Genomic DNA, 24,770 nt, shown 5'->3' with positions numbered 1-24,770 from the left:
AGATTGACGTATGGTGTGATATTGTTTTGTTACTATACAAACATTGTTATTATGGAAATATATTCCTGAAGGGATTCACAAGCAGTTCACTACTGTTGTTGCATCACTCCGTGTGATACTGTGTATATCAATGTATTAACAAAGAATGGGTTCCCGGATAGGTATTGCTAAATATTTCATAGGAAAACAATGTCTTCGAAAAGCCTAACCATTCAATTACTGATGTTATAAACTGGAACTTTTGCTTCCTCATTAAGACTCCCAGCTTTATGGAGGAAGTGAAGGTGCATACAGCTATTTTGTTGGATATCACCCCGCCAACCTTAACAAGTGTGACAATATCTCATGGTGGTAGACTGGTATGGAAACCCACGGGGAGTGTCAACCTGACCGTGGGCTTTCTCCTCGTACAGGGGCGGATGGACATCGGATCGGAGGACTGCAAGTATGGTGGTAGGACTATCATCACCATTACAGGTAAGCTATGACAGAGGCAGGTTATCTCCCTTGTTAATTTTACACTGATAATTACACAAGTACTGGTATTTGACCGTTATAAGGGGAAAGAAAACCATGATAGCTTATTAGTATATTTAAGCGTTAATAGAACTACGTATGATGCTGGATATATACACTATAATACACAAGAAAACTGTGTTCCGCACAAGTGCAAAATATTATACTGAAAAGTTTACTATACATGTTATACGGACCCCATGCTTGATTGAACAATTATATATCCTGACGTATTTACAGGTAAGCGTGGTGACTATGACGTAATTGGTTTTGGAGAGAAGTTTATCGGTGTGGACAGTGGTGGTATACTTGAACTTCATGGAAGGGAGAAGGTGTCCTGGACAAAGCTTAACAGAACGGTGCCCAAACTAACGCAGGGGCACGGATATGTCTACAGTCATAAGGTAACCGGTAAGGGACAGAAAGAACTTGATATAAGTCTTACATTAACCAGTAGGGTGCCAACAGGGACAGACTGTACTGTTATAACAGTGATAATGTAACCAGTAAGAAAACATGACTGTAATTACAGTCGATGCAGTCAGTAAACAGTAGGAAGCAAACATAAAAGTTATTTCAGCCCTAAGTTAACCAGAAGGAGAGAAGGCATTGTTAATACAGTGATACACTGAGGATTAAAAAGCGAAAACGACTGTAATAACAGTCTCAAATTACCCAATAATCCATGAAGGATCTTTATCATGAATAATATCATTACATGATAGTTATAATTAATGTCAAGGAAACTAATATAACCAAATGGACGGCTCCTACTATCGTTGTAAAGAGTAGGTGGAAGCATATTGAATAAAACTTTATAGATGTAAATGTTAAATATAAAAAGATTCAAAGAAAGATAAGCCATATTTGTGAGAGGATGACCTTTTGTAGCATTTGTAAAGATTCACTTTGACTGAAATATTAATTAAGTTAAACTCATATTTGTGCTTAATATCATAATATATAATATCGTATGTTCATGTATCATAGACACAAAAGTGTGTAAGGAAGTTAAGTTAAATATCGCTTGTTTATTTTTAATTCTACGCCTCATCAACATAATAAGGTTACACAAGAACAGAACGAGAGGAACTGAATACACATAGCGAACAGGTAACATGCTTACCTTTAAAACAAAAGATGCCTGTTTGTGGGTCAGATCATGTACTTCTATTTGTGATAGATAAATATTTGAAGGAGAGTCACGCAGTTGGACCTAAAAAGTAAAAAAAAGGAGTAATACATCATCCCCAAAGTCAAATTACAACATTAGTTACGCGTCAAGTGACACCATAATATGTCACTTAGCTGATCATATCATCACAAATAATAAATTAAACGCACACTTATAAAGAATTTTAACAAGTCATGTATACTGTATAAGTATTATTTGCGTTTATAGGAAAGTCATCTATGGAAGAAAGACGATTGGATGGAAGGTTTAGGAGCCTATGTAATTGATCCAATGACAGATGAAGTGGAGGCGTTCCGAATGTTCTATCTGAGTGGCAGGAATGAACAGATGACGAACTATCACATTCGGGATGTACGGCCGTTCTTGAAAGGTACACATTTCGCATGTTTCAGAACAGGTCGATGGTATAGGAGGATCAATTTAAATAACATAATTATGTAAACATACCATCGAGGTGTTAATGGGCGGATTGACCGAGCGGTTAACACTCTGTTCTTCCACTCAGGCGGCCGGGGTTCGATCCCCGCAGCCGTCCTACGCATGGATATTCAGAGAAAGTGTTTTTCTCCTGCCCACACAACTCCAACAAACCAGGTGGAATATAAAATGGCCTGGGTGAGTGTTGCGTTATCTATGCTGTAGCAGATGCTGTTGGAAGCACGGTCCCAGGCCACTACAAATAGAAAACAATACATCTCCAGCACACACGCATGCATACACACATAGGGATATATTAGCCAGATGTTATAGTACTAGTAGTTAGCGCCTGATAAGGAAGCTCTTGCAAATTCCTCAAAATTGTATTGATTAATGTATTTCTTAACGTATATGATAATTGAATTGATTGATACACTGTATAAATATGTACTGTAAAGCGCTTCGGAGTGACTTATGCTAACTAGCTAGGGCGCTATATCAAATGTTGTAACAACTTATACAATATATTTTTCCTCTCAGGTATTTCTCCCGGTAAACTCTTGTTCCTTTCCGTGCAACACTCAATGGTGAACACATCAGATTTGTCTTGGGTATTTGACGAGCTGGAGGAGTTTGCGTTTGGTTCCGTTAGCGGGCAAGGATTATTCCGAACGGTACAGGATGGCGATGCCTATGTTATGATAGCGAAAGCCGGTAAGAAGTTGTTCACTATGAATATTCTTGCATATTTAATAATTATATGTTTACTGTATTCGACTACATCTTTCTTTACATATTCGAAATATAGACTACTTATCTTCATCCATTCGTATAAAAATAAATACATCGATAAATGATATGTGGTACCTCATATACATATTTCTCTGAAGTAGGTTTTATAAATATTAGTACTGTACGTGCTCAGGTTCTGTTCCTTTCATTTGGACCCACAATGTAGTTAGATATTTTAAACCATTCAAGGTTTTAGCCAATGAAACTATAGTAGATTCTTTGCAACATTTCACATGATGTAGTGCGGAAGGTTAAACAGCTCTTCCAAAACATTATTCTAATTGTTAACGAAATATGTCATTTTGAGATAGACTTTTGACACTTTACGTTTAGTGTTATTAGACGCATGTGAGTTCGTGTTTATTTATGTTTTCCAATAACACAAATTAATGTTTTCCATTTTTATAATGATCATGAACGCATCATTGAATTGTCATTGTAGGCGATCCTTCTTTTACGATAGAACGTAAACACAACGGATCGACGAGTACAGTATCCGAAATATCAGCAAAATGTACGAATTGGAACAGGAGACGGATATATATCGTAGAAAGTTACATCGACAAGACAGAGAAATGGAAATCGCACATAGACCTTCGTATTTTGGATACAGACTACGCCTACCCAAAGCTGAACGTCATTGATGACGTCACTTCCTGGGATGTTGGTAAGAAGAACTAATGCTGCAGTGTCGAAGAGATTATGGAATCGTCTGATAAGCTATCTTGAAGTTAGAATCTATAATTAAATTATCAATGTTGTAATTTTGACAGGAGATGCAGTGGTGCTGACCTCGACTGACTTTAACTGGAAACAAGCAGAGGAGGCTACAATTGTGCCGTGTCTGGAGTGCAGTACCCATCAGCTGAGAGTTTATTGTATGTACCTCATTGAAGAGCTAAACAATAACCCGCTCTCAAACTCGCATCTCCATGGAATAAAAATAAAAATGAGATATTGTCTGGTAGCAGAACTTCATGATTCGAGTTTTTATACAGTTTATCAATATTTAATCAAAGTCGTTTTGTGAAGTCTAGTTTAAGCTATTAAATATTGGTTATCGTTATATTACACTTTCTTTGTAGTGGAAACTAAGTACACACACTGGGGAGAAATGATAAACAACGTGGACTGTCGTGGGGAGGTGGCATTGCTGTCTCGTAACATCGTCCTACAGGGACGGATGGCCGAGTATTGTCCCCCAGAGAACGGCAACTGTGACGCTTATCCCTACGATACATTCGGAGCACATTTGAGGGTAAACAATTCAATTCTGGCGACGTGAATTAACAGATGATATTAATTCAGATAAATGACTTATGATATATGAATATTCGATAAAAGATACTACCGAATGTTTGTTTAATACTAAAAACTTACCTTTGAAAAGTTGTTAACACGCTATCACGAGTTCGGCGTTAAATGACACGAAGCAATGTTACTTAACGTTATGAATCGATATGTTTACTCAATGACCCTAACCATTCATGTGTACCAGGTATGATAAACATGTCATAGTTAAATGACAACTAAACCAGATAAGAGTAATATGACATATTCTAACTAACAGTTTATGTTTTTTTTTGTTTTCTTCGAGACTCGAAAAAACACACAAACAAGTAATTGCACCTTTTTTTTGGTTTTTAGATACAACCAAATTTTTGGAGTGTTCATATAGAAGGCGTGGAGATAAAACATTTTGGATCCCAAACAGAACTAAGTAAGTAAATTACGTTTTATATATTGTTATTATGTGAAAGAAAAAGACAAAAAGGTAATACTCACCTCCCACAACTAAATTATATTTAATTACAAATTGTACTTTATTATAGTGCCATACTTTTGGGTAGACATTTGATGTAAATGACATTTTTATAAATATAATTAACCAGTAAAAAAGTTTACTTCAATATTGTTTTACCTACTTTTGTGAATGTTTGTCTGCCAGGAAGATACCCTATCCACTTCCACATGTCCGGGGATGTGGACGATCATGTGAGGTATCCAAACCCGCCGTACGTCGCCAACAACTCCATACACCATACCTTCGCCAGGTGTGTTGTCGTCCATGCTACACATGGGCTTCAGGTAGGAAATGAGAACGAATTCAGAAATAAAAAGTTTTGAAAGAAATAGAAAGTCAAGGGGTATACGTTTGTCTGCCAGTTATAAACGAATAAAGCCGAAACTGAAAGCTGTATTTACTTATAAATAAACCAAACGCTGGGAACATGTCGCCTGCATATTATATAATATATCTACGCCCAACATTCTTAAAACACCAAAGGTAATTTGTGTTAATACAGGTGAAGGATAATGTATGTTACGACTGTCTTGGGCACGCTTTTTATATCGAAGATGGTGGGGAGAAGAGGACGGTATTAGATGGCAACCTTGGAGCAAGCACCAGGAAAGGATCCCTCATTCCAGCAGATGTGTAAGGATACCGAAAATTCATTTAATCGAATTTTAGCAAACCTCAATAAAAACAGCGTTTTATATTTGCTATTCCACATATTCATGTGTTGCTGATGAAATAATATTTTGAAGAAAGTATTACTGAAACTTGACCTTAAATAAATTAAAATTATAGCGTTTTCTTATTTGTCGTTATACATATTGATATGGGAACAAATCATTTGTGTAGGCAAGTCTATTTTCTTTGTCAGATCTCCGTCGACGTTCTGGATCACCAACCCTCTGACGTTCGTGCGTAACAATGTGGCAGCTGGGAGTGAGGTTCGTACATATTTGATACTACTGCTTATTCTACCTCATTAGTGACGACACGACACATATGATTAATACATAAGATAAATAGTTTTATCGGAAAAATAAAATGCGTGCATGTTTTTATTTTCAACGAGTGGAAAAAAGTAAGCCGTGTATGATTGGATTGGTCAAGTAAAGGTACATTCCTGACAACGGGGTCTTATCCTCCCTAAATAACAAATAACGAACCCTTTATTTCTGAATTTAATATTAACAATTTTTTATTTAAAATATGATTTAGTAAAACCAATTCGTTTTCCCCTTGGGTATCGTATTAAGGAAAACGTAAAAAAGTTACAGATAAAATATAAATGAGCTACAGGAGAAACCTAAGTTACAAGAATAAAGTTTAAGCAAGATACACGAAATGTTCCTACGATACAGGCGAAAATGTAGGTAGGTTACAGGAGAAATGTATAAAAGAAACTCACAGGGGAAATGAAAGAAAACTAAAATAAAATAAAAGATAATTTACCAAAGAAATAAAAATCATTTACAATAAAAGTTTAATAAATAACGGAAGATATTTAAAGTAACATGAGTAAAAGTAGACGTGTTGAAGGAGCAGTACGCTTCAAGGAAACGTAAGTAAAGGACTGTATTAAAGCGTTTTGATTTATTTAGATGTTCGTTTTTAATGTACTAATTGAGCGAAGTATTATCTTATAGAATACTGGATTCTGGTTTGTGTTCCCTGACTCGCCGGTAGGACTTTCACAAGGGCTTGGGTTCATGGCAAAGGGCGAGGCTAGTCGGACGGCTCTCGTGGAGTTCAGTAACAACGTAGCCCATTCCAACTATGTGGTAACCGGCCACTCTCTTCCGTCGTATTACAATTACATAAGTACAGTAGAAAATGCAATATACTTAAAATGTAATACATCTATGATATTATATATTGTAATCTATTTTATAACATGTTACACTACAAATACAACAAGTAACACTTGAGATACAAAAAGGAACAATATAGCAATAACAAGTTACAATACAGATATACCAGGTAAAAATCAAATACAACAAGTAACACTACAGATAAAACCAGTAATATTATAGCTTCATGAAGTAATACTACATACATAACAGGTAACACTTCAGATAGACAATTAACAAGTAATATTACAATTATAGCAAGTAACATTACAATATAGCAAGTGACGCTGCAATTATAACAAGTACCACTACAGATGTAACAAGTATCACTACAGATTAAACACGTACCACAACACTTAAAACACGTCAAACCTAAATTTAATCATAAACTCAAAATCACTAACGGCACAATGTTTCATAATAGCTTGGAGTAAACATTGACCAGAAATTGCTTGCCAATTTTTCCATCGGTTCCACCAATGGATATGAACCAAAAGAAGACCCCCTGAATGAGATGTCCCCCGACAAAGAAGTAATCATAGACAGATTAACATGTAAGCTTACTTCTGTGTGTTTACGAGAACAGACAATTACTTGCCATTTAACGAAGACAAAGTTTGTACACTTAAAACGTTTAAACAAAATTCATATTCAAACGTAACAAAATTAAATAATGAAAATAAAAATTAACTCATTTCAGTTTCTGTTGCAAAACGTTTCCCCAAGAGTAAAGATCGAATAACAGAAGGAACTGGCTGATTATAAATGGCAAATAATTAATTTTAGGCAATATAACGAATATTTTCGTGTAAATCTGCATATTACATGTAGCACATTAATGCAATGGAACCTTTTTCTTGAATAACTAACCATGCATTTCATTGTTGAGCCGTAATATATCCTGTGTTGTAGGCTACAAGAATAACATGCATAATGCCTGGATACGAGGAGGTCAGATACGCGTCACAAGATCATCGTAAGTTCATCAATACACTAAAAACTCATTATAATTTGTTTTTCAAAAATGTCAAAATCTGATCAAATTAATCGCATCGAAACTTAACCGGAAGTTTACCCATCAAAATACCGTTCTTAGTTTATTAATAAAAGTCAAAATGTAAGTCATGAGTTTGTCATTTATATCTTCCAAAGATCATCGCCAATTAAGCGCATCCTTTAAACTATTATTTATGTTCAAAATCTTACAATAAAACAATAAAGTAAAAAGAATTACGATTGCTAAATTATTAAAGTGAAATTTGAATTTTCGAGATAGTGGTTTAAAGATAATTTTTACGATAAGATGATTCTCAAACAGGCTTGCTGATGATTCTAACAATTTCAAGGTTTTCAGATAGTGCGAAGGCCCTAACGTTTGCAAGGAATGGAGATCAAGTTCAATTTCTATCTGACTCGGTGATCATCGGGGAGAGTGCCAACATTGGCGATGACACGAAGCTGTACAACATATCAAACAAGCAGTGGTTCTCAATGCCTCGTTCAATGCCAATTCCCTGGGATATGTAAGATTAATATAAAAATATACAGAACATAATCTCCAAACATACAGGTTTATGGACAAGTTTTATGTTAGTCATCATGAAAGGGATGGAAGTCGAAACGTTTGACTATGCTCACTTATGTGACATGACATTACCTGCATTTGACCTATATTTACATGACGTGTGAGAAAGGACTCGTACAGATTGTTTTCAGACAATATAGGAACTTAATTCATTCCTTTTTACGTATGTCAATGCTGTCGTTTTGGGGATACATGTCATGTATTCTTAAAGTCTAATATACGTATTCGAACTCCAAGATCCTGCGATATCCACTATGCATTTAAATTCCTCTATCAAGTGTGATACCTGATAGTGCTGACATGATTGTTTTAGTTTGATGTGTGGTTGCAGTTTACATTGGTTAAAAAGGTCCCGGAATTCGAATGCGTAATTGCTAAGTCGTTTTGTCATTGTAAAATGATCAAATCATCTTTAAATTGTGTGAGTTAAAGTACCTACTTAAACAAAAAATACGATGTGCTAGAATACTTTCCAAATGATTTTCTTTGGTTTTCCAAAATATCACTGTTTATTTCACTTTTCAGCAATTATTAAAAATGCGACATTCTAGTTAACATGACCGAACTGCCAATTCATTGTGTAGAATATATAAAAATTAAGCTTCAAGATAATGTGAACTATGGGACAAATAATCCTTCCGCCGTATATCCAAAACTTGTTTTCTTCTATTTGTTTTCCTCCAGACATCACCCTGTCATGGGGTTCACGGTCTATGACGGTCCTGTCCATCTACACAACATATGGTTCGATGGTTTTGGAGTCAACCCTAATTATACTTTGAGCGCTCTTGGTTTCCAGCTTCAAAACAAGTTCCCAAGCTCCCCTGTTACTTCCGTGTCCAGGTTAATGTTTGGCTTCAACGATGGGGTAACATTTAGTCTCAAAATGACATTTATTCAATTTAGTTTCAGTTTCCATTTCATATGGACTATTATACATGCACACTATGTTTCAGTGTAAAGAACTGGTTGTCGTATGCAAATGCTTTGGCCTTAATAACTAAGGTATTAAAATTATCATTTTCACACGAATGTCCCAAACTATTCAGACAATTTTTCGGTGATTAGAGGTAACACTGCATTGAGTTTCAGTTTCATTCAATTCAGCGTCGTTGCAATAGGTAACTCTGTGAATATCCATGTAAAGAGCGTAATTAGCTGTAAATAAAACAAGGCTAATAACTTTAGCTAACAACATAATTATGGGGAGAAGAAAGAAAATATGATATAAGCTTGTTTTCCTATCCCTCTGAAATCATATTTGTGTAATAAACTTGTTTGATTATTGCATAAAATACAACTTTAACACGCGCAGGTAAGGATGGGAAATCGGATCTATGACGGTAACGCAAAGAAGGCAGGTTATGCTAAGTACGCTGGAGACCAGGGGGCCACCTGTAGGGACACGGATGGGTCTCTGACCTCACTACCAGGCACACAGGTGGTGAAGCCAGACCCATTTTATACCACTGGTTCCTGTCTGTACCGTAGTAATTGGAACATGGCAATTTGTCCCCATAGGTATGGTAAGGTGGGTATACTTTAACATGACTGTGTGTCCGATAATCTGGAATAAAGTGGGCATATTGAAACTGACACCTCAAGCTGACAATGAAATATATGCAAGATAATATTTCCTTTACCTAGCGTTTCCCGATAAACAGGAAGTTGACCGCCGCTCCATTTACATAAGTGGTAGGATAGTTGGGTATATAAAGCGCATTAATCATGTTCATGTCTGTATGAGACAGAGTGGACTGTCGAAATGTGGACATCGCTTACTCAGTATACATATATCTTTAAGTATTTATAGGTATACTTTACACATAAATATAAGGTAGAAATCGAACGCTCAATCCTTATATTGTAGCTTCCTTGATTTAGCCTCTGTACCATCGCATTTATCATGCTTCCGTCTGTCGTCGGTCTGTGGTATCACTATTTATAACAGACATGTCAATGGGAATGAACTTAGAAAAAGAAAACAAAACATCTCCAATGTGTTTTTTAATTTGATGTATAGTCTGCAATGCATTGAATTATGGCCAAAATGAAACTAGTTGTGTACGCCACGATTCAGCGTTATTAAATTGCTTATTGTCCAATTACATTTAAAAATCAGGTTGTTCATAATTAAAAGGGCTTCATATATTCCAACTGATAGAGAGTTGGTAACTGTGTTGTAAACCTGAACAACCCTGTTTATTAGAGCGTGGATGATATATTTCTACACCGAATTATAGTTACACTGAAAGCATTAATTTCCGTGGGATATTTAATTTCGTTGATTTACTTGGTAATCCTTATCCGCGAAATAATTACAAGTTTGATACAAAGCGTTTTTCCGTTAAAGTTGGTACTCGTTATCAACGAATTCATGTAACCACAAAATGTTATTTTGTCAGGAAACCACACAACTTTGGACCTACGAAAATATCTTATTTCACAGTAAAATCAATAAAATAGGATTCAACGTTATGTTAGAACGATATAGTTACATGTATTATACCCCACTCGAAAACGAATTGAATGGGTGTATTTGATCATGCGGTCTGACCATTGTACGACTCTTTGACATAATTTTCAGTCAAATAATCTTAATAATTTTAATGAAAATTAAACTCCTTTTCTGGTTCATGTTCTGTTCATTACCTTTGTCCAAAACACTCCCTAACCGATATTTTAAAACTTTGCAAACACGATCGATACAATAGGCAGCTGTTTGATTGCATTTTTTTTTAAAAGCAATTTTAATTGGCCTCGGGGGAAGTCGGGGATTAGTTTATATTAGGCTTGCGATTACGGTAAGTTTAGTGAATTGATACAAGACGAACTATGAATAGATATTAGTAACTAATATATACATGCTCACAATAATATTGTTTTTCAATTTAGAATAAAATCATGTAGTTTTATGAACTGCAGTTTAACGCTTAAAAACGTTATACAAGATAACAAACATAAACAAAATTAAAGATAGCATGCTGAAAACACGACACTTCCATTGTATTTACAGCTCATGCTTCATGTTCCAAATGTCGATGACAAAGCCATACTTCCCATCCTGGTCCGTGACGACCTGTCTGATGTGAGCGAGACAATTAGCGAATACGCGTACAACCCTCAATTCCTAGTTGTGCTCGGTGGGAACTATAGCTATACCCTTCATTGGAACTCCCGTGTACCTCGCAAGTTTGTACTGGAAGGACTTGGGGTGGAAAAGTAAATTATAAGTAAATTGTGTTGATCTTATAATTTTATATTGTGTTATGAACCAGCCATGGTGGGGCTAATCTAGAGCGTTTAGAGAGACGTTTTTGACATCCTAACCCTAATTAAGTTATTGTGAAATCACTAATTCTCGTTTTTATTTAAATTTCGTTGCTTTACTGGGTAATCATCATCAACGAATTCATAGCACCGGGAAGTAATCACAAGTTTGATATGAAGCAATCGTTTGATTGGGTACTCTTTATCAACGAATTCATGTACCAACGAAACTGAAAACCGAAATGCTCCACTGTGTATTCATCGTATACACGCTTACTGTACGCTCATATATTTTAAGATATATATATTAATACATTGTTAATCCTAAATTTTGTGTTATATTTAAAATAATATATTTAATGTTGTTTGTTAGTTTGCGTGTCCTATCATTTAGATTTACTATGTTTTTAGGGTATCGCTGTAATGGTTGGTACAATAGTAGCGCTACCTTTTCGAAGTTTTCACTAATCTATAATATTAATTTGTTGTAGGGACTACCCTGTTCAAATCGGAGTGTGCTTACCAAGAGATGCGACGTTTGACCTCAAGTCGTGGGCACCGGTGTGGCGAGCCGATTTATCACACTGGACATCGGTCAATAGTACCGATGTATTATCAAATGAAACAGACGGCGGGCAATATTACTGGGACAAAGAAGTCGGGTAAGCAATACCGAGTGTTAAGCATTTTAGGCGTGTGATTTAAGTAACTGTCTATGGTTTCGGTGAGCGTCTGGATTTACAATAACGGCTAGAAATGTCTAGAAATACAAGTAAGGAAACATCCTTTTGCTCATTGTAGACCTAATGGCTAAAGACGAAGTCTAAATAGGGCTGGTTAAGAATGATCTTATCTATGCTAAGGACTCGATCCCACAACTTTATAATTCGCCATCTGTTATAATTAACTTTTGAGCTAATAACTTTAATATTTAAGGTTTCTGTTGTTGACAATCGGAAGTTTATAGGCCAAATTCAGAGGCACTGTTACCGGAACAAAGTTTAGGTAGGTAGGGAATACAATCGTATAAATCACTTGCTGATTGTCTGATTTAGTTGTGCGAGTCCTTAAATGTAGACAAGAATGTCGATACCCATTCTGAAGGTGTAAACTGTACCAGATAACGTATACAGAATTACATATGCTCCATGTCATTAAGTTGTGGTATATAGTGTACGTAGTAGAACCAGATCCTGTAACCGAAGTGTCTCACACCGCTTTACCTGTCTGTATGTTCTATTATGTGAACTGTCTACGTGAACATTTAATTGAAACTATTAGTATCACATATACAAATTCGGCGTTTTCTAGACTGTATCTTTTACACGTACTCGAATTATTTAATGAATCGAATGCATATTTGCCTTCCCCTATATTGGATCGGATCCCTTAGTATCCAAAAACAGTTTATGGTGAAATCTTTCACCAGTTCAGGTTAAGAAATTACCAACAGTTAAACCCGCACACTAACGGGTTTAAACTATTTTGTGTGTCAAGGAAGTGCTTACACAATTTATTGGATATGACGGAGTACATGATTACAGGTGACATATGTGGTGCTAGGATGCCAAAAAAAGTTGGATATTGGAATTATGGAAGAGGCATTCGTAAATATTCAAATAAATATATCGAAACGCATTGTAATTGTGTATAACATCGATGTAGCCTATTTGGACTTTCAAAACAGATATGCAATAAAATAGCAAGAGTTGCATTAGATTCTGCTGTGATTATTTAGGATTTCGGACATTTCTAATAACAAGATATATATATAAACACACTTTAAGCTCGAATAAACAAACAAAATACGAAACTTCAAATAAAATTGCTCAATGCTAAAATTGCTAATGAAAATAATCATAACAATACATTTGTTTTGTACGGTATTTGATAACTATTTCTTCATGTATATCACAATCATGAAACTTATTATTTTGATGCACGGCCCTTATCATTGAAACAAGTGATGTTTTACTCAGATTTGACTTTAAATGTGTTTTATTTTTATTTTCAGATTACTATTCATACAACTACAAAGTTTAACAAGACGAACAGAGACAACGGTGAAAGATTGTAATGGGTTGTGCCCGGTGGTACAGATAACTGTTATATCAGGCGACCTTAATGATGCCGATTGTAGGCCGAGAGCATATCCAAAATATCTCAAAATAATGGTAATACATACTGCACACCTTGAAAATTTCGATTAGTAATTAGTTATTTAGTAATCAAATTTGAAGGGCGAATTTAATAGGGGCCAAAATGGATTTTATCGTCGAAGGGCGAAAAATTGACAGTGCGAAAATTTCCCGGTTTACAGTATATTAATGAAGTTACGTTCTAGACAATGGTTTGTGTAGAGGCAATGCGTATCTTTTTATAAAGATATAACGCTATTGAATCGTTATATTTAACCCCCTTAACGAACCTATGGAGAGACGAAAGAGTTATATTAGCTGCTCGAATATTTTGACTTTTACTGTATTAAAATTGCTACCTGTATATCATTGTGATTATAAAATAAAGTTTTAATCTTTATGAACCCAAAGTAAAATTGGATAAAAACGTAATGGTACAATACATCTACTTTTAAGAGATGCCCTTACAAATAGTTTCTCGGGTCAACGCCGACTTGGAGTTTCATGTCTTCATATACATTTTCTCGGCCGTGACGTCACACTTGAGAAGTAACACAATATGTGATAAAAAATTATTTAAAAAAACCCTGAGAATACTAAAGTGTGAACGACAGATTCGATAAAAGTTGGACTGAATATGAACAAAGAAAGATTTACATAAAGAACCATGAAAACATTCAAAGGGAATAAAACAAGTATAATTGTCGAGAAAGGTGAAGCTTCTTTTGCTTTGTCATGTCAATCTATGAGTTCAATAAGGTCCTAAAAAGGAGAACAACCGCTTCGTTAGTTTTAAGTTAAACCCGAACATAATTTTATCACTATAGCGGAATCACAACAAATGAAACAGCAAAAACTGATTGCTTGTAATTTTTATGAAGTAGAATAGACATACTTAAGAATGTTACTGTAGAACAACTTGAGCGTCCCGCTAATTTTTAAGTTTTATTCCTGCAACGATTTGCTTTACCTATTCAAGAACAATACTGAAAAGATATAGTTTGGCAATGTTGAAGCTGTAATTAAAAGATAATATAAATCAACTATTATTCTCTTAACTTGATATAGAGCCACTTAAAAACTCTTATCTGTATAGTCCTTGTAACAACGTTCCCACTCGTGTGCTTTCCAATATTGAAACTAAAGTTGCACGAATCATAATTTTAGACGGAGCAGCAGAAAGGAGCATTTGATAAAATCTTGACTGGAAAAGAATTAACACCGCCAAAAGTAAGTCAGTAAGCTTAGTGTGATGACATAACCATCGATTTTGTTCAAAGTCAGGTTTCATCTTTTTCGTTCTATCCATTTTCCTCATCGTGTTATAACCTTCAAACTATATCATATATACGATAAAACAATGGAATATGATTTAGGTACATTTGTTTAAGGCATGTGTTAGCAGCACGCAAAACACAAGCAAACAGACAGTCAAACACTCTATACGGTACAGTTTTGACTGACTGTTCGCCACTCAAACATACGTGCTATATTGCTTATGGTGTGTACGCATGTTTTCTATTCTGCCTTCTGTCATCAATAGGATGTCGGTGCTGGTGCGTCTAGACCGTTTCCATCAAGATTACCTAGTCTTGGAACAAACTGCTGTCTTAAAACAAACAAATGTAAGAAGAACTTCAAATTTATTAATTCTGATATTAGCATCTTTAAAAATGAATGTATATGTTCATAAAAATACTTTCTTGTGTTAATTTACCCGCAGCTAAGTGGCCACCCTCAGTACTGCTTTCAATACTGTTTGGCCATTCCAATATATTTGATTATTTACGATGATGTAATACTGAATTTGATATATTTGTGTTTTGATTAAGATTGTTAATTTTGAATCGTAATTTTTAAGATTGCTATTTTTTCTAATATACAAATTTCTTTCAGGAAATCTGCCCACATGTCGACAATTCTCAGATGTAGTTTGAAGAACAAACATAAACGGATGGGATATACGATAGTATTTACTATTTTTTTAAAATGTTTTGATACAACGTCTTTACCAGTTGAATTTTTCTTGTAAAGAACATTAAGAAGTATCATATTCTTAAAATAAAGATAAAATAATAACGTCTTATTCATATTTCCCTAACAAAGCACCTTTTTCTAATAGATATCAATATAAGCATTGATAATATAACATTACATCTCAAACACTCACGCAGGCATACACACATATGGAGATATTAGCCAGGCGACATATGACTTGTAGTTAGTGCCTGATAAGGCAGCTTCTGCGAACTCCCCAAAAATTGTATTGATTATTGCATATGCTATTTGTATTAATTGTATATCTATGTACTGTAAAGCGCTTTAGAGTGGCTTATGTTAGCTAGATAGGGAGCTATATCAAATGTTGTTTATCATTATAATTATAAACAATCTAGATTCTCATGGTCGGATTGTAACAGATGCAATGTTTCAGTCTAAACTCCTGTTGGTTTACATATATACTTTGACATGTTATCGGTTTAAAATATCAGTTTCATGTATTTCTATCATCAGTAGTTTATAATTTTCTATTAAAAAAAATGAAAGAAAAAAAGGCTTGTATTTGCATACTATTTTTTTGAAAAAGAAATCAATACATTGTGTGTGTGTGTGTGAAGGTATGATTCTGCATCAATATTTGTAAATAGAGGATATTGAATAACTCCTTACTGGTTGAATACTTCTAATATTTTGTTACTAGTGAAAAACTTTAGTCAACCTTAAGTCATCTCGTACGACTGGACATATCTAGTTTTCATCAATGAACAGGGAATATAGGCATGCTTTTCAAATGACAACGCATCAGACTATTTGTTTAAGATTACTGTATCAACATTAAAGTTATTGAAAAATTCTTTTATCATTTTTAGCACGTGAAATGCTGCTCTCAGAATGTTCAGGTAGCTTGTACGTACAGTTAAGAAGAAAAAAGTTTGCAGTAGTAAAGAATAAAGTCTTCATTTTCAACAAAAAAACTTTTAATTATTGTAAAAATAATCATAAAATGCCATAAGCTTAAACTCCAGTCACTTTATAGACATTAAATCTAGACAAAAACGATCAGAAAATTTCCTGATGACGTAGAATTGTACTGTCTTCCAAAATCATGCAAAAAAAACCCAATCGGCATTCAGTGTTTTAAGAACACAGGAATTACAAATGTTTAAATAAGTTGTTAGTTGTATCTTCATCAGTTTGTTGACATAGCGTGAAATCCGCGTGTTTACATAATTAACAGACAGATACCGAACACTTGATAATTAACCAAAATAATACCTATAGTAGTATCTTCGTGGTATTAACAACCAAAATAACACCTTTAGTAGTATCTTCGTGGTATTAACAACCAAAATAATACCTTTGGTAGTATCTTCGTATTTAACAACCAAAATAATACCTTTGGTAGTATCTTCGTGGGATTACAATCGTTAAGCATATGTTTATCAAAAATTATACTTTGATATTTATTAAACAGTTCCTCGTGAATTGATTTTCAAACGTCATATTTCGTGGTTACTGTGTGGACACAGTAGTTTTAAATCACAGATGTTCGACATTCTGTTAATGAAGCCATTACACAACATTTGTCTTCAGTTTTACCTCTAACTGATATATCTTCATATTCGTTCTTCCTCAGACGTAAAGGAATTACTCAAGCACATGCTCGTTTATTGCTTATACTTATACGAAATACTAGCTTATCACACTTTTTGTGTAACAATCTTTCCAATACCCTCTTATATGGGTAATTACAAGAAGGAGTATACATGTACAATATATAATCGTTATTACGGAAACGTATTTGAAAGGTAGCGACCGTTATTCATAAAGGTTGGTTTAAAAAAGAGTATCAGTAAAGTATCCCGACCGGTCTACCCGATCTATAGCATGGACGCACTATCACTAAACAGCTACATCCTTGGTATGCACAACTAACTGCGAATGAACATAGGTGTCCAAATTAAGCAAAGGATACTGTTCATGTACACAACTTTTTTTTATTTTTTATTTTTATGATAGATCGAGAATATAGCCCAGCACCACCCTGGGTAAGACAAGCACACGCACGGAACACTCATGTGACTCATTTTCTCTCTAATGCGACGAAACAAAGTTCAAATAACCGCCAGAATCATTAATTGGTAAAAACTCTCAACTTTCGAATTGTTCTGTTAAATAAACGAAGGCAGTTTTCATTTCTGATTGGCTGTCGATGAATTTGTTTATTTATTCACTGACACTTAATTGCTGTTATGATAATAAGCATAACTTGATATATTGATTTATCTCTACGCTCATAAGTGTATTTATACTGCAGTAACAACACCCTCAGGTCATCCCTTTTCATCCACTTGGCTCCAACACATTTGTATATGCAGTGATCGCTTGGTAGCATAAACATAAGGGCACGGACTTTAAGTTAACAGCATACAACTACATATATTAAAAAAATAATGTTAATAGGAGATATTCTACAGTCATCTAAATTCCACTATTGTAGTTTGGATTCACAGGGTTTAGACTTACTGTAAGTATCGTGGAATGTTATCTCCAACAGACCTTTGATGCAGGATATCACTCATGTTCATGACATCTACCTTTTTGTGGGCAAAATTGACTTTCATGAAATCCCGCAATACTGACGAGTCTTGATTATCCGTACAAACAGGCTTGAAGAGACGAATTTGTGCCATATCATCAATTATTTTACGAAATCTCCCAGCTAGCTTCCAAATGTCATCATGAACAGTTTAGAAGAACTATCTTATAAAGTGCGTAATACAGAGAGAGAGGAAGCAAGAAGAATATTGTGAAAACATGTTGAACCCTCAATCGTTTCTTCAGAGTTAAAAGGTCATCAAACGTAATATTGTATTCAGTAAGACTATTGTTTGTCTCTTATGAGCAGCAAGAACGAGAAAGAAGAAGAACAGTTTCATATGCATTTGTATTTATCCGTTATGATACACCGAAGTTTACAAGATAAGGACATTACGGACAATACACAGCATCATTACTATTGCTTTCATCATTTTGACCTCTTTAGATGTCACATAAATCACGTGATCATACATATGATCTATGAAGCAGGTAAGATACTTCGAATTATCCAAGTCAGAAATATTGAGACTTGCCAAAACTATTGAGACTTGCCAAAACTATTGGGACTGTACCAGCTGTTAAAAACCTAGGTGTATACTTTGATAGTTCACTGAACATGAAGAAACAAGCGAACGCTATTGCCAAATGCTGTTACTACCAGATCAAGATTATCGGCGGTATTCGGACGTTTAAAACTGCAGATGCATGAAAGACTTTGGTGCATTCACTTGTTACCTCTCAGTTGGAATAAGGTAACGCCCTGCTCTGTGGTATATCTGACAAGCTAACTAGTCGTCTGCAGAAGGGTCCAGAACACTGCAGCAAGGCTGGTTACTCGTGCTCGAAAGAGAGAGTACATCACACCTGTGCTATATGCATTGCACTGTCTACCTGTACGTTACAGGTCGAAGTACAAAATTTTGGTGTACACATACAAGGCACTGAATGGAACAGCTTGTTATCCTGTATCAGCCGTTACGATCACTGCGGTCGGAGTCAGAATCATTGTTGTGTGTCCCAAAACCTCGTACTGTGACCTATGGAAACCGATGCTAAGGGAGGATTTCGGCCACGTTGTGGAATAGCTTAAAATCTGCTATTTCAAAGTCAAATACCCTGTCCAAATTCAAGAGGGACATCAAGACGTCTGCGTTTTAGGATCTTTGCAAAGACGTCATGTAAATACCACCCTTTATTTGTTTATCTGCTTGCTTAAAAATATAAAAGTGATTGATAGCCTTTGTTTTTGTTTCACAATTATAACTAATACTATTATTCATATATTGTAAAGCCCTTTAGAGTATTTTTATAAATTATATAGAGCCCTATATAAATGTTGTATATTATTATTATCATTAAGTCAGTACATTTCTTCGTCAAACCAGGTGTGTGGTGCAGAAAGCTTAGGTCCAGGTCGAGTAAATTCACTTCACTTGTTGAAAATGAGGCCAGGTGACTAGATATGTATGTAAGTGTTGATCGCCAGTAGAGAAGAACACTGCACTAGGCCGTCCTTGATTTAAATATCTGCTTTAGGGTTTTCCCCGCTCTCTTGCCAACAAATATCTCTGAAAACTGGGTATTAAGACTAAAACCGGATATTTTCGCATACTTGAAGTGATGTCAGGGAAACAAAATCGGGGGGAAAACCTCTTTTAAGATCTACAATTCATCTTCATCAAGTAATAAAAGAAGAAAAAGACTATGTAGGCCTCGGGCCGTTTTTTGCCTTCAAATCCTTTAGTTGGTCTTTCGCATGACTGCTTTTTAGATTTTGAATACTTTTCAGGAGCAAAACCATTCCAAAACATGACAACATGAATCAATACCAAGTTTATTCTAAATTATGCAAATATGAATTCTTTTATCATGACATGCATAAGTAAAAGCACTGAGAAATATTTTCACAATAATATTTGGGAAGTACATGTTTCAGTTGGGAACGAGTATTTTCCGGCAGTGGTTACATAAGGTAGCTATGGCGCTCTTGTATCGCAAACGTTGTACAACATGACATAAACATATGCGTTTTTATTGGTAATTATCATTATTTGTACTCTGTGTGAAGTGATTGTCGAAGCCAGCGAGCACGCAAGTAAGTGAGTGAGCGAGTGAGTGAATCTAACTGATTGACTGAACGCAAACAAATAGTCCCCTCCGGTAGTACCTTTGAGAACGAAAATGGACAGTGTTTTTTTTTTATTATTTATTAAGCATAATATATCACATCAATATCTTCATGTTTTAAAGTAGGGTCATATCTGTGATATCTGGGATACTTACGCAGCTACTTGTGGAAATGATAACCGCATAAAATAGATACCCTTTTTGTGTTTTACAGCGTAAATATATCACACATATAATAATAAGAATAATTCGAGGTTCTTATATAGCGCTTTATCACAACCTATGGCTTAGGTCGTCTCAAAGCGGTTCACAAATTATTATCCGTGGTAATAGGGCCTTTGCAACCAGCCAATATCCTTATCAACTCCCTTGGGAGCATACAGCAGGTGCTGCCGTTAAGGCGCTCACAGATAGCATTCAACTTGTCCAGAATTGCCAAACCAGATACTCATAAAATTTACACCTGAGTAGACTTGAACAAGCGGAGTAAAGTATCTTGTTCACATTGCCGTTACGTGACTCGAACGCACAACCATTCGGTCACGAGCCCGACAACTTACCACAAGACTACCGTGCCTCCGTATATAGGTGTATATATATCATACTCAATTTGACATCCATATATCTAATGTAGCGGTATATTAACATGAACATTGAAATGACGGTTTCTTGTGCAAAGAATTATAAGTCAGGTTTTGGAAAACAATTAATAATGAAAGCATAACGTAGTAAGGGACCAATCTGGATTTATAAGTATCACACTGTGATATAGCGTTTGTCGTGATGTCACTTTTCTCATCGCGAGTACGCGGGTATAATCGAGAGTCAATCACAGCTAGACTAGAGATTTTATCCGAGCGATGACATTGTTTTCTCTCAAAAATCCCCTAAAACCGGGTGTGATGAACTGTTGGTCATCTAAATACTACAATATGTACCTCATATGCATTTCCATTCTTTAAAAGTCAACCAAGGACCATATTTTCCAAATGACTTCTAGGCTCAATGATCATCGATCATGAGATCGAACGTAAACAAATAGAAGATTTGTGCAGAGGAATACCATGAACCTAAAAACACTATATACATTACAGGAAAATATTTGTATAACAACTTTATCGTCATTGACTTCGTTCATGACGGACTATTTTCTTACGCAGATCACCTGAACATCTTTTTGAGATTCTCATACTGACAACCCATGATAATTAGTTCATCATGGCAACGGAACGTGGTATATAGAAGAATATAAATGCTAAATATTGTTTAAGGTCTTAAGTTTTGCAGCGCCTCGAGTTTAGGCAGTAAACAATTTTCCTCTGGTTAAAATTTCTTGACTTCATCACACAGCCATTAAACGTTTCTAGTCTTTTAATATTTCTTTAAATCGGTAGTTCGAATTATTTGACGTTCTAAAACGTTAATATATACAGATATGAATGGAATAACACAGATCAACACAAATAGCATTAAATGATAAAACAGCAAAAGGTTTAATTGGAAAACAGGAGCAACGACATAGTAGAAGTGCAAAACAGGAGCATTGTGTTGGGAGTTCGTGTCAGTCAGTCAGAATCAAGTTACTCCTGAAACAAAGACAAAGCAAACATAAGTAAAAGCTAGGTGCGTGTACACCGCATCTACATTTTCCAAAAATCTCTTTTGGTATCGTTTATCTTATTTGAGTAATTATTGCATTACATTCATGTGCATGTCACTGCATAGGAACTTACCAGGGTTTCCATTTCATATGAGATCAATGAAACTAGTCTAAGATTTTTTTTAATTTAGCGAGTCCCTGGCGAGCTAAAATGAAACATTCGTGACAAGTTTCATAAATCTCATATGAAAGGAAAACGAGTGTAAGATAATTTTTATCATATAATCAAGATTTGTGGCAATTATTCGTTTAAAACGACAATTTTCTTGCAACTTTGAAACCCAGGGAGCTATCGCCGGGAAGAGAAAGTACATATATGTAGATAGAAAAAAATAGAAGAGAGGAAAGGTAGGAAACGTTTATGGATAGTTAATATGGAGTCGTCCGATACTCACTTTTCTATATACTGCCAATGATGAACAGGGCAATCGCTGGAAGAGAAAACATTGAAAAAAAGAATAACATTGTTTTCAGTTTATTATGTTGGGGATAGTCTGAAACACCGTTTTACAAAAGTAAGACATTCTGCTTCATGTTTATTCTTCCTAACAAGATAAAGTATTCCTCGTTTTATACAAGGAACATTTCTGAATAAGAATTTACATGTTATGATTATTCATCAGAGCTCAAATAAATATTCCTTTTAGACGAGCCCTCTGTTTTTGTCTATCTTGTAATAGTCGCATGTAAACAGTTCAGCTGACGTTCGAAATGTCTATATTCCGTCTTTGGGTATTGCAGAGTTATCTTCTCTTATGAACAGGTATTGATTGTTACGTCATTTGGATTCTTCAGATGATTATCTTTTCCCCCAATTGACCTAATGCTGTTTGCATTGGCCGCTGCGGTTGGTACTAACTAAGATCTAGCACTCTTTTGAAATATGGTATGGTGAACTATTCAACAAGCTAGAGTGTTTAGATTCATCTAATACGGAATAGTATTAGGTATATATATTGATCAATGAAAAATTGATAATAGGTCTATGTAATGCTAAATGAAAATTTTATATTAGGTCTATGTAATGCTAAATAACAATTTGATATCAGGTCTATTTAAGGATAAATAACAATTTGGTATTAGGACTATGTAATGCTAAATGAAAATTTAATATTAGGTCTATGTAATGCTAAATAACAATTTGATATCAGGTCTATTTAAGGATAAATAACAATTTGGTTTTAGGTATATGTAATGCTAAATAACACTTTGATATCAGGTCTATACAATGATAAATAACAATTTGATATCAGGTCTATGTAATGCCAATTGAAAATTTGATATTAGGTCTATGAATGCTAAATGACCATTTGATATCAGGACTATTTAAGGATAAATAACAATTTGGTATTGGGTCTATGTAATGCTAAATAACAATTTGATATCAGGTCTATTTAAGGATAAATAACAATTTGAAAACAGGTCTATGTAATGATAAATAACAATTTGATATCAGGTCTATGTAATGCCAATTGAAAATTTGATATTAGGTCTATGTAAGGCTAAATAACAAGTTGACATTAGGTCTTTCTAATGTTTAACGAGAATTTGTTATTATGTCTATGTAATGCTAAATGATAACTTGATATTAGGTCTATGCAATGCTAAATAAAGTTTGTTTAAGGTCTATGTAACGAAAAATAAATACAAAATGATATTGGTCTATGTAATGTAGTATACGTACCAGCAATAACTAAAATCCAGATAAGATTAAACCCCGTATTGACGGTTTGGCCAATAAGTCCTCCTCCTTGAGCATATCCATACTGGCTTCCATATCCATACTGGCTTCCATATAGTGAGGCGCCTCCGATGGCGCCACCGCTGCCTGGGTCGACAAGATACCGTTGACGGAATAACCTGACGCCATACCGTGGCGGTCTATAATGAGCGTACGCTTGGTGGTGTCCCCCATAGCCCCCCGCTGATACAGTCAGAGCCAGACAGGCTACTATGGCAGCTGCCAACGCGGTGACTACGAACGAACGCATGATCAGGACTGATGCTGTTCGAGTACTTTTCACCCGCTTATATCCACATAATTGTCCAATGAAAATAGAGGTCAAAAGGTTTTCAGTTTGATAGGAATGTTGGATAGTATGAGATGTATGGTATTTGAAGGATTGGACAGGTGTGTCAACCGCACATCTCAACAACTAATCGAATATTATCCGTGACGTATATTATAGGGTGATGTACGTGCACGTTTAAGAAATTATACAATATTTTCAAAACTAGTGTGAATTGATACATACTTGCAAACATACATACTTTGTACACCTTGGTGCACATAATAGTGCATTGATAAATACTTATTTGAAATTAAAATTTAAAATAGGATAAATTCTGTTTTTTCTCTTTCGGTAAGTATCATAATAAAATATAGCTTAGAGCATAGTGAGACTTCAAAACTCACTCGACGGGATCTTACTTACTGATGTCATTTCAATCAGCGCGATATATCATCTAAACCTTTCTGTCCTTAACTATGTGTTACTTTAATTTACAATATTTGTATGACTTACATTTAGGTATTTCATATTTCTTATGCAAGAATAAAAAAAAGAGTAATTAGCAGATATAAAGAATCAGAATTGACGTACTTCACATCATTTTGGTTGTATCTATTTATCAAAGTCTAATATTTGTATCAGTTAGTAGGGTTGAGCAGCAACTCTGTTCAATACATAAAGAACAACGGTAACACACATCTTTAGAACCTACATCCACTGCCATGCTCTCAACATAGGGAATACCGATTTCAACTTTCTGATTTTGAATATCCCTTATCGTGGTAGTTATATCCCTGCTTCTTCATCTACA

At 35.0% G+C, this 24,770-nt stretch overlaps 1 protein-coding gene and 1 long non-coding RNA gene across 2 annotated transcripts in view; one reads left to right on the top strand and one right to left on the bottom strand.

Moving 5' to 3' along the window:
• Positions 1-15,762, top strand: part of LOC110456172 (transmembrane protein 2-like) — a 29,132-nt gene extending 13,370 nt beyond the window's left edge. Inside the window, exons 3-25 of the mRNA XM_021506744.1 lie at positions 258-477; positions 757-920; positions 1,919-2,081; positions 2,669-2,842; positions 3,363-3,587; positions 3,694-3,798; positions 4,006-4,178; positions 4,568-4,640; positions 4,869-5,008; positions 5,227-5,357; positions 5,590-5,659; positions 6,362-6,496; positions 6,990-7,119; positions 7,478-7,541; positions 7,912-8,088; positions 8,835-9,018; positions 9,466-9,681; positions 11,167-11,372; positions 11,912-12,082; positions 13,435-13,594; positions 14,726-14,788; positions 15,102-15,183; positions 15,455-15,762. Coding sequence (XP_021362419.1) covers positions 258-477; positions 757-920; positions 1,919-2,081; positions 2,669-2,842; positions 3,363-3,587; positions 3,694-3,798; positions 4,006-4,178; positions 4,568-4,640; positions 4,869-5,008; positions 5,227-5,357; positions 5,590-5,659; positions 6,362-6,496; positions 6,990-7,119; positions 7,478-7,541; positions 7,912-8,088; positions 8,835-9,018; positions 9,466-9,681; positions 11,167-11,372; positions 11,912-12,082; positions 13,435-13,594; positions 14,726-14,788; positions 15,102-15,183; positions 15,455-15,456 — 3,228 coding nt within the window. The 3' untranslated portion in view covers positions 15,457-15,762. The remainder of the gene's footprint in view (positions 1-257; positions 478-756; positions 921-1,918; positions 2,082-2,668; positions 2,843-3,362; positions 3,588-3,693; positions 3,799-4,005; positions 4,179-4,567; positions 4,641-4,868; positions 5,009-5,226; positions 5,358-5,589; positions 5,660-6,361; positions 6,497-6,989; positions 7,120-7,477; positions 7,542-7,911; positions 8,089-8,834; positions 9,019-9,465; positions 9,682-11,166; positions 11,373-11,911; positions 12,083-13,434; positions 13,595-14,725; positions 14,789-15,101; positions 15,184-15,454) is intronic.
• Positions 15,763-21,756: 5,994 nt separating this feature from the next.
• On the bottom strand, positions 21,757-23,960 carry LOC110456163. Its single transcript, XR_002463562.1, has 3 exons — positions 23,632-23,960; positions 22,343-22,378; positions 21,757-21,873 (listed from the first exon to the last, which is right to left on the bottom strand). It is a non-coding gene; the product is annotated as an uncharacterized LOC110456163 (long non-coding RNA).
• Between the last annotated feature and the right edge of the window lie 810 nt (positions 23,961-24,770).

Source organism: Mizuhopecten yessoensis, unplaced genomic scaffold (assembly GCF_002113885.1).
Source record: "Mizuhopecten yessoensis strain PY_sf001 unplaced genomic scaffold, ASM211388v2 scaffold8537, whole genome shotgun sequence".
Taxonomy (NCBI): domain Eukaryota; kingdom Metazoa; phylum Mollusca; class Bivalvia; order Pectinida; family Pectinidae; genus Mizuhopecten; species Mizuhopecten yessoensis.
Note: the sequence above shows the minus strand (reverse complement) of the source record. Positions and strands in the feature narration are given on the sequence as shown.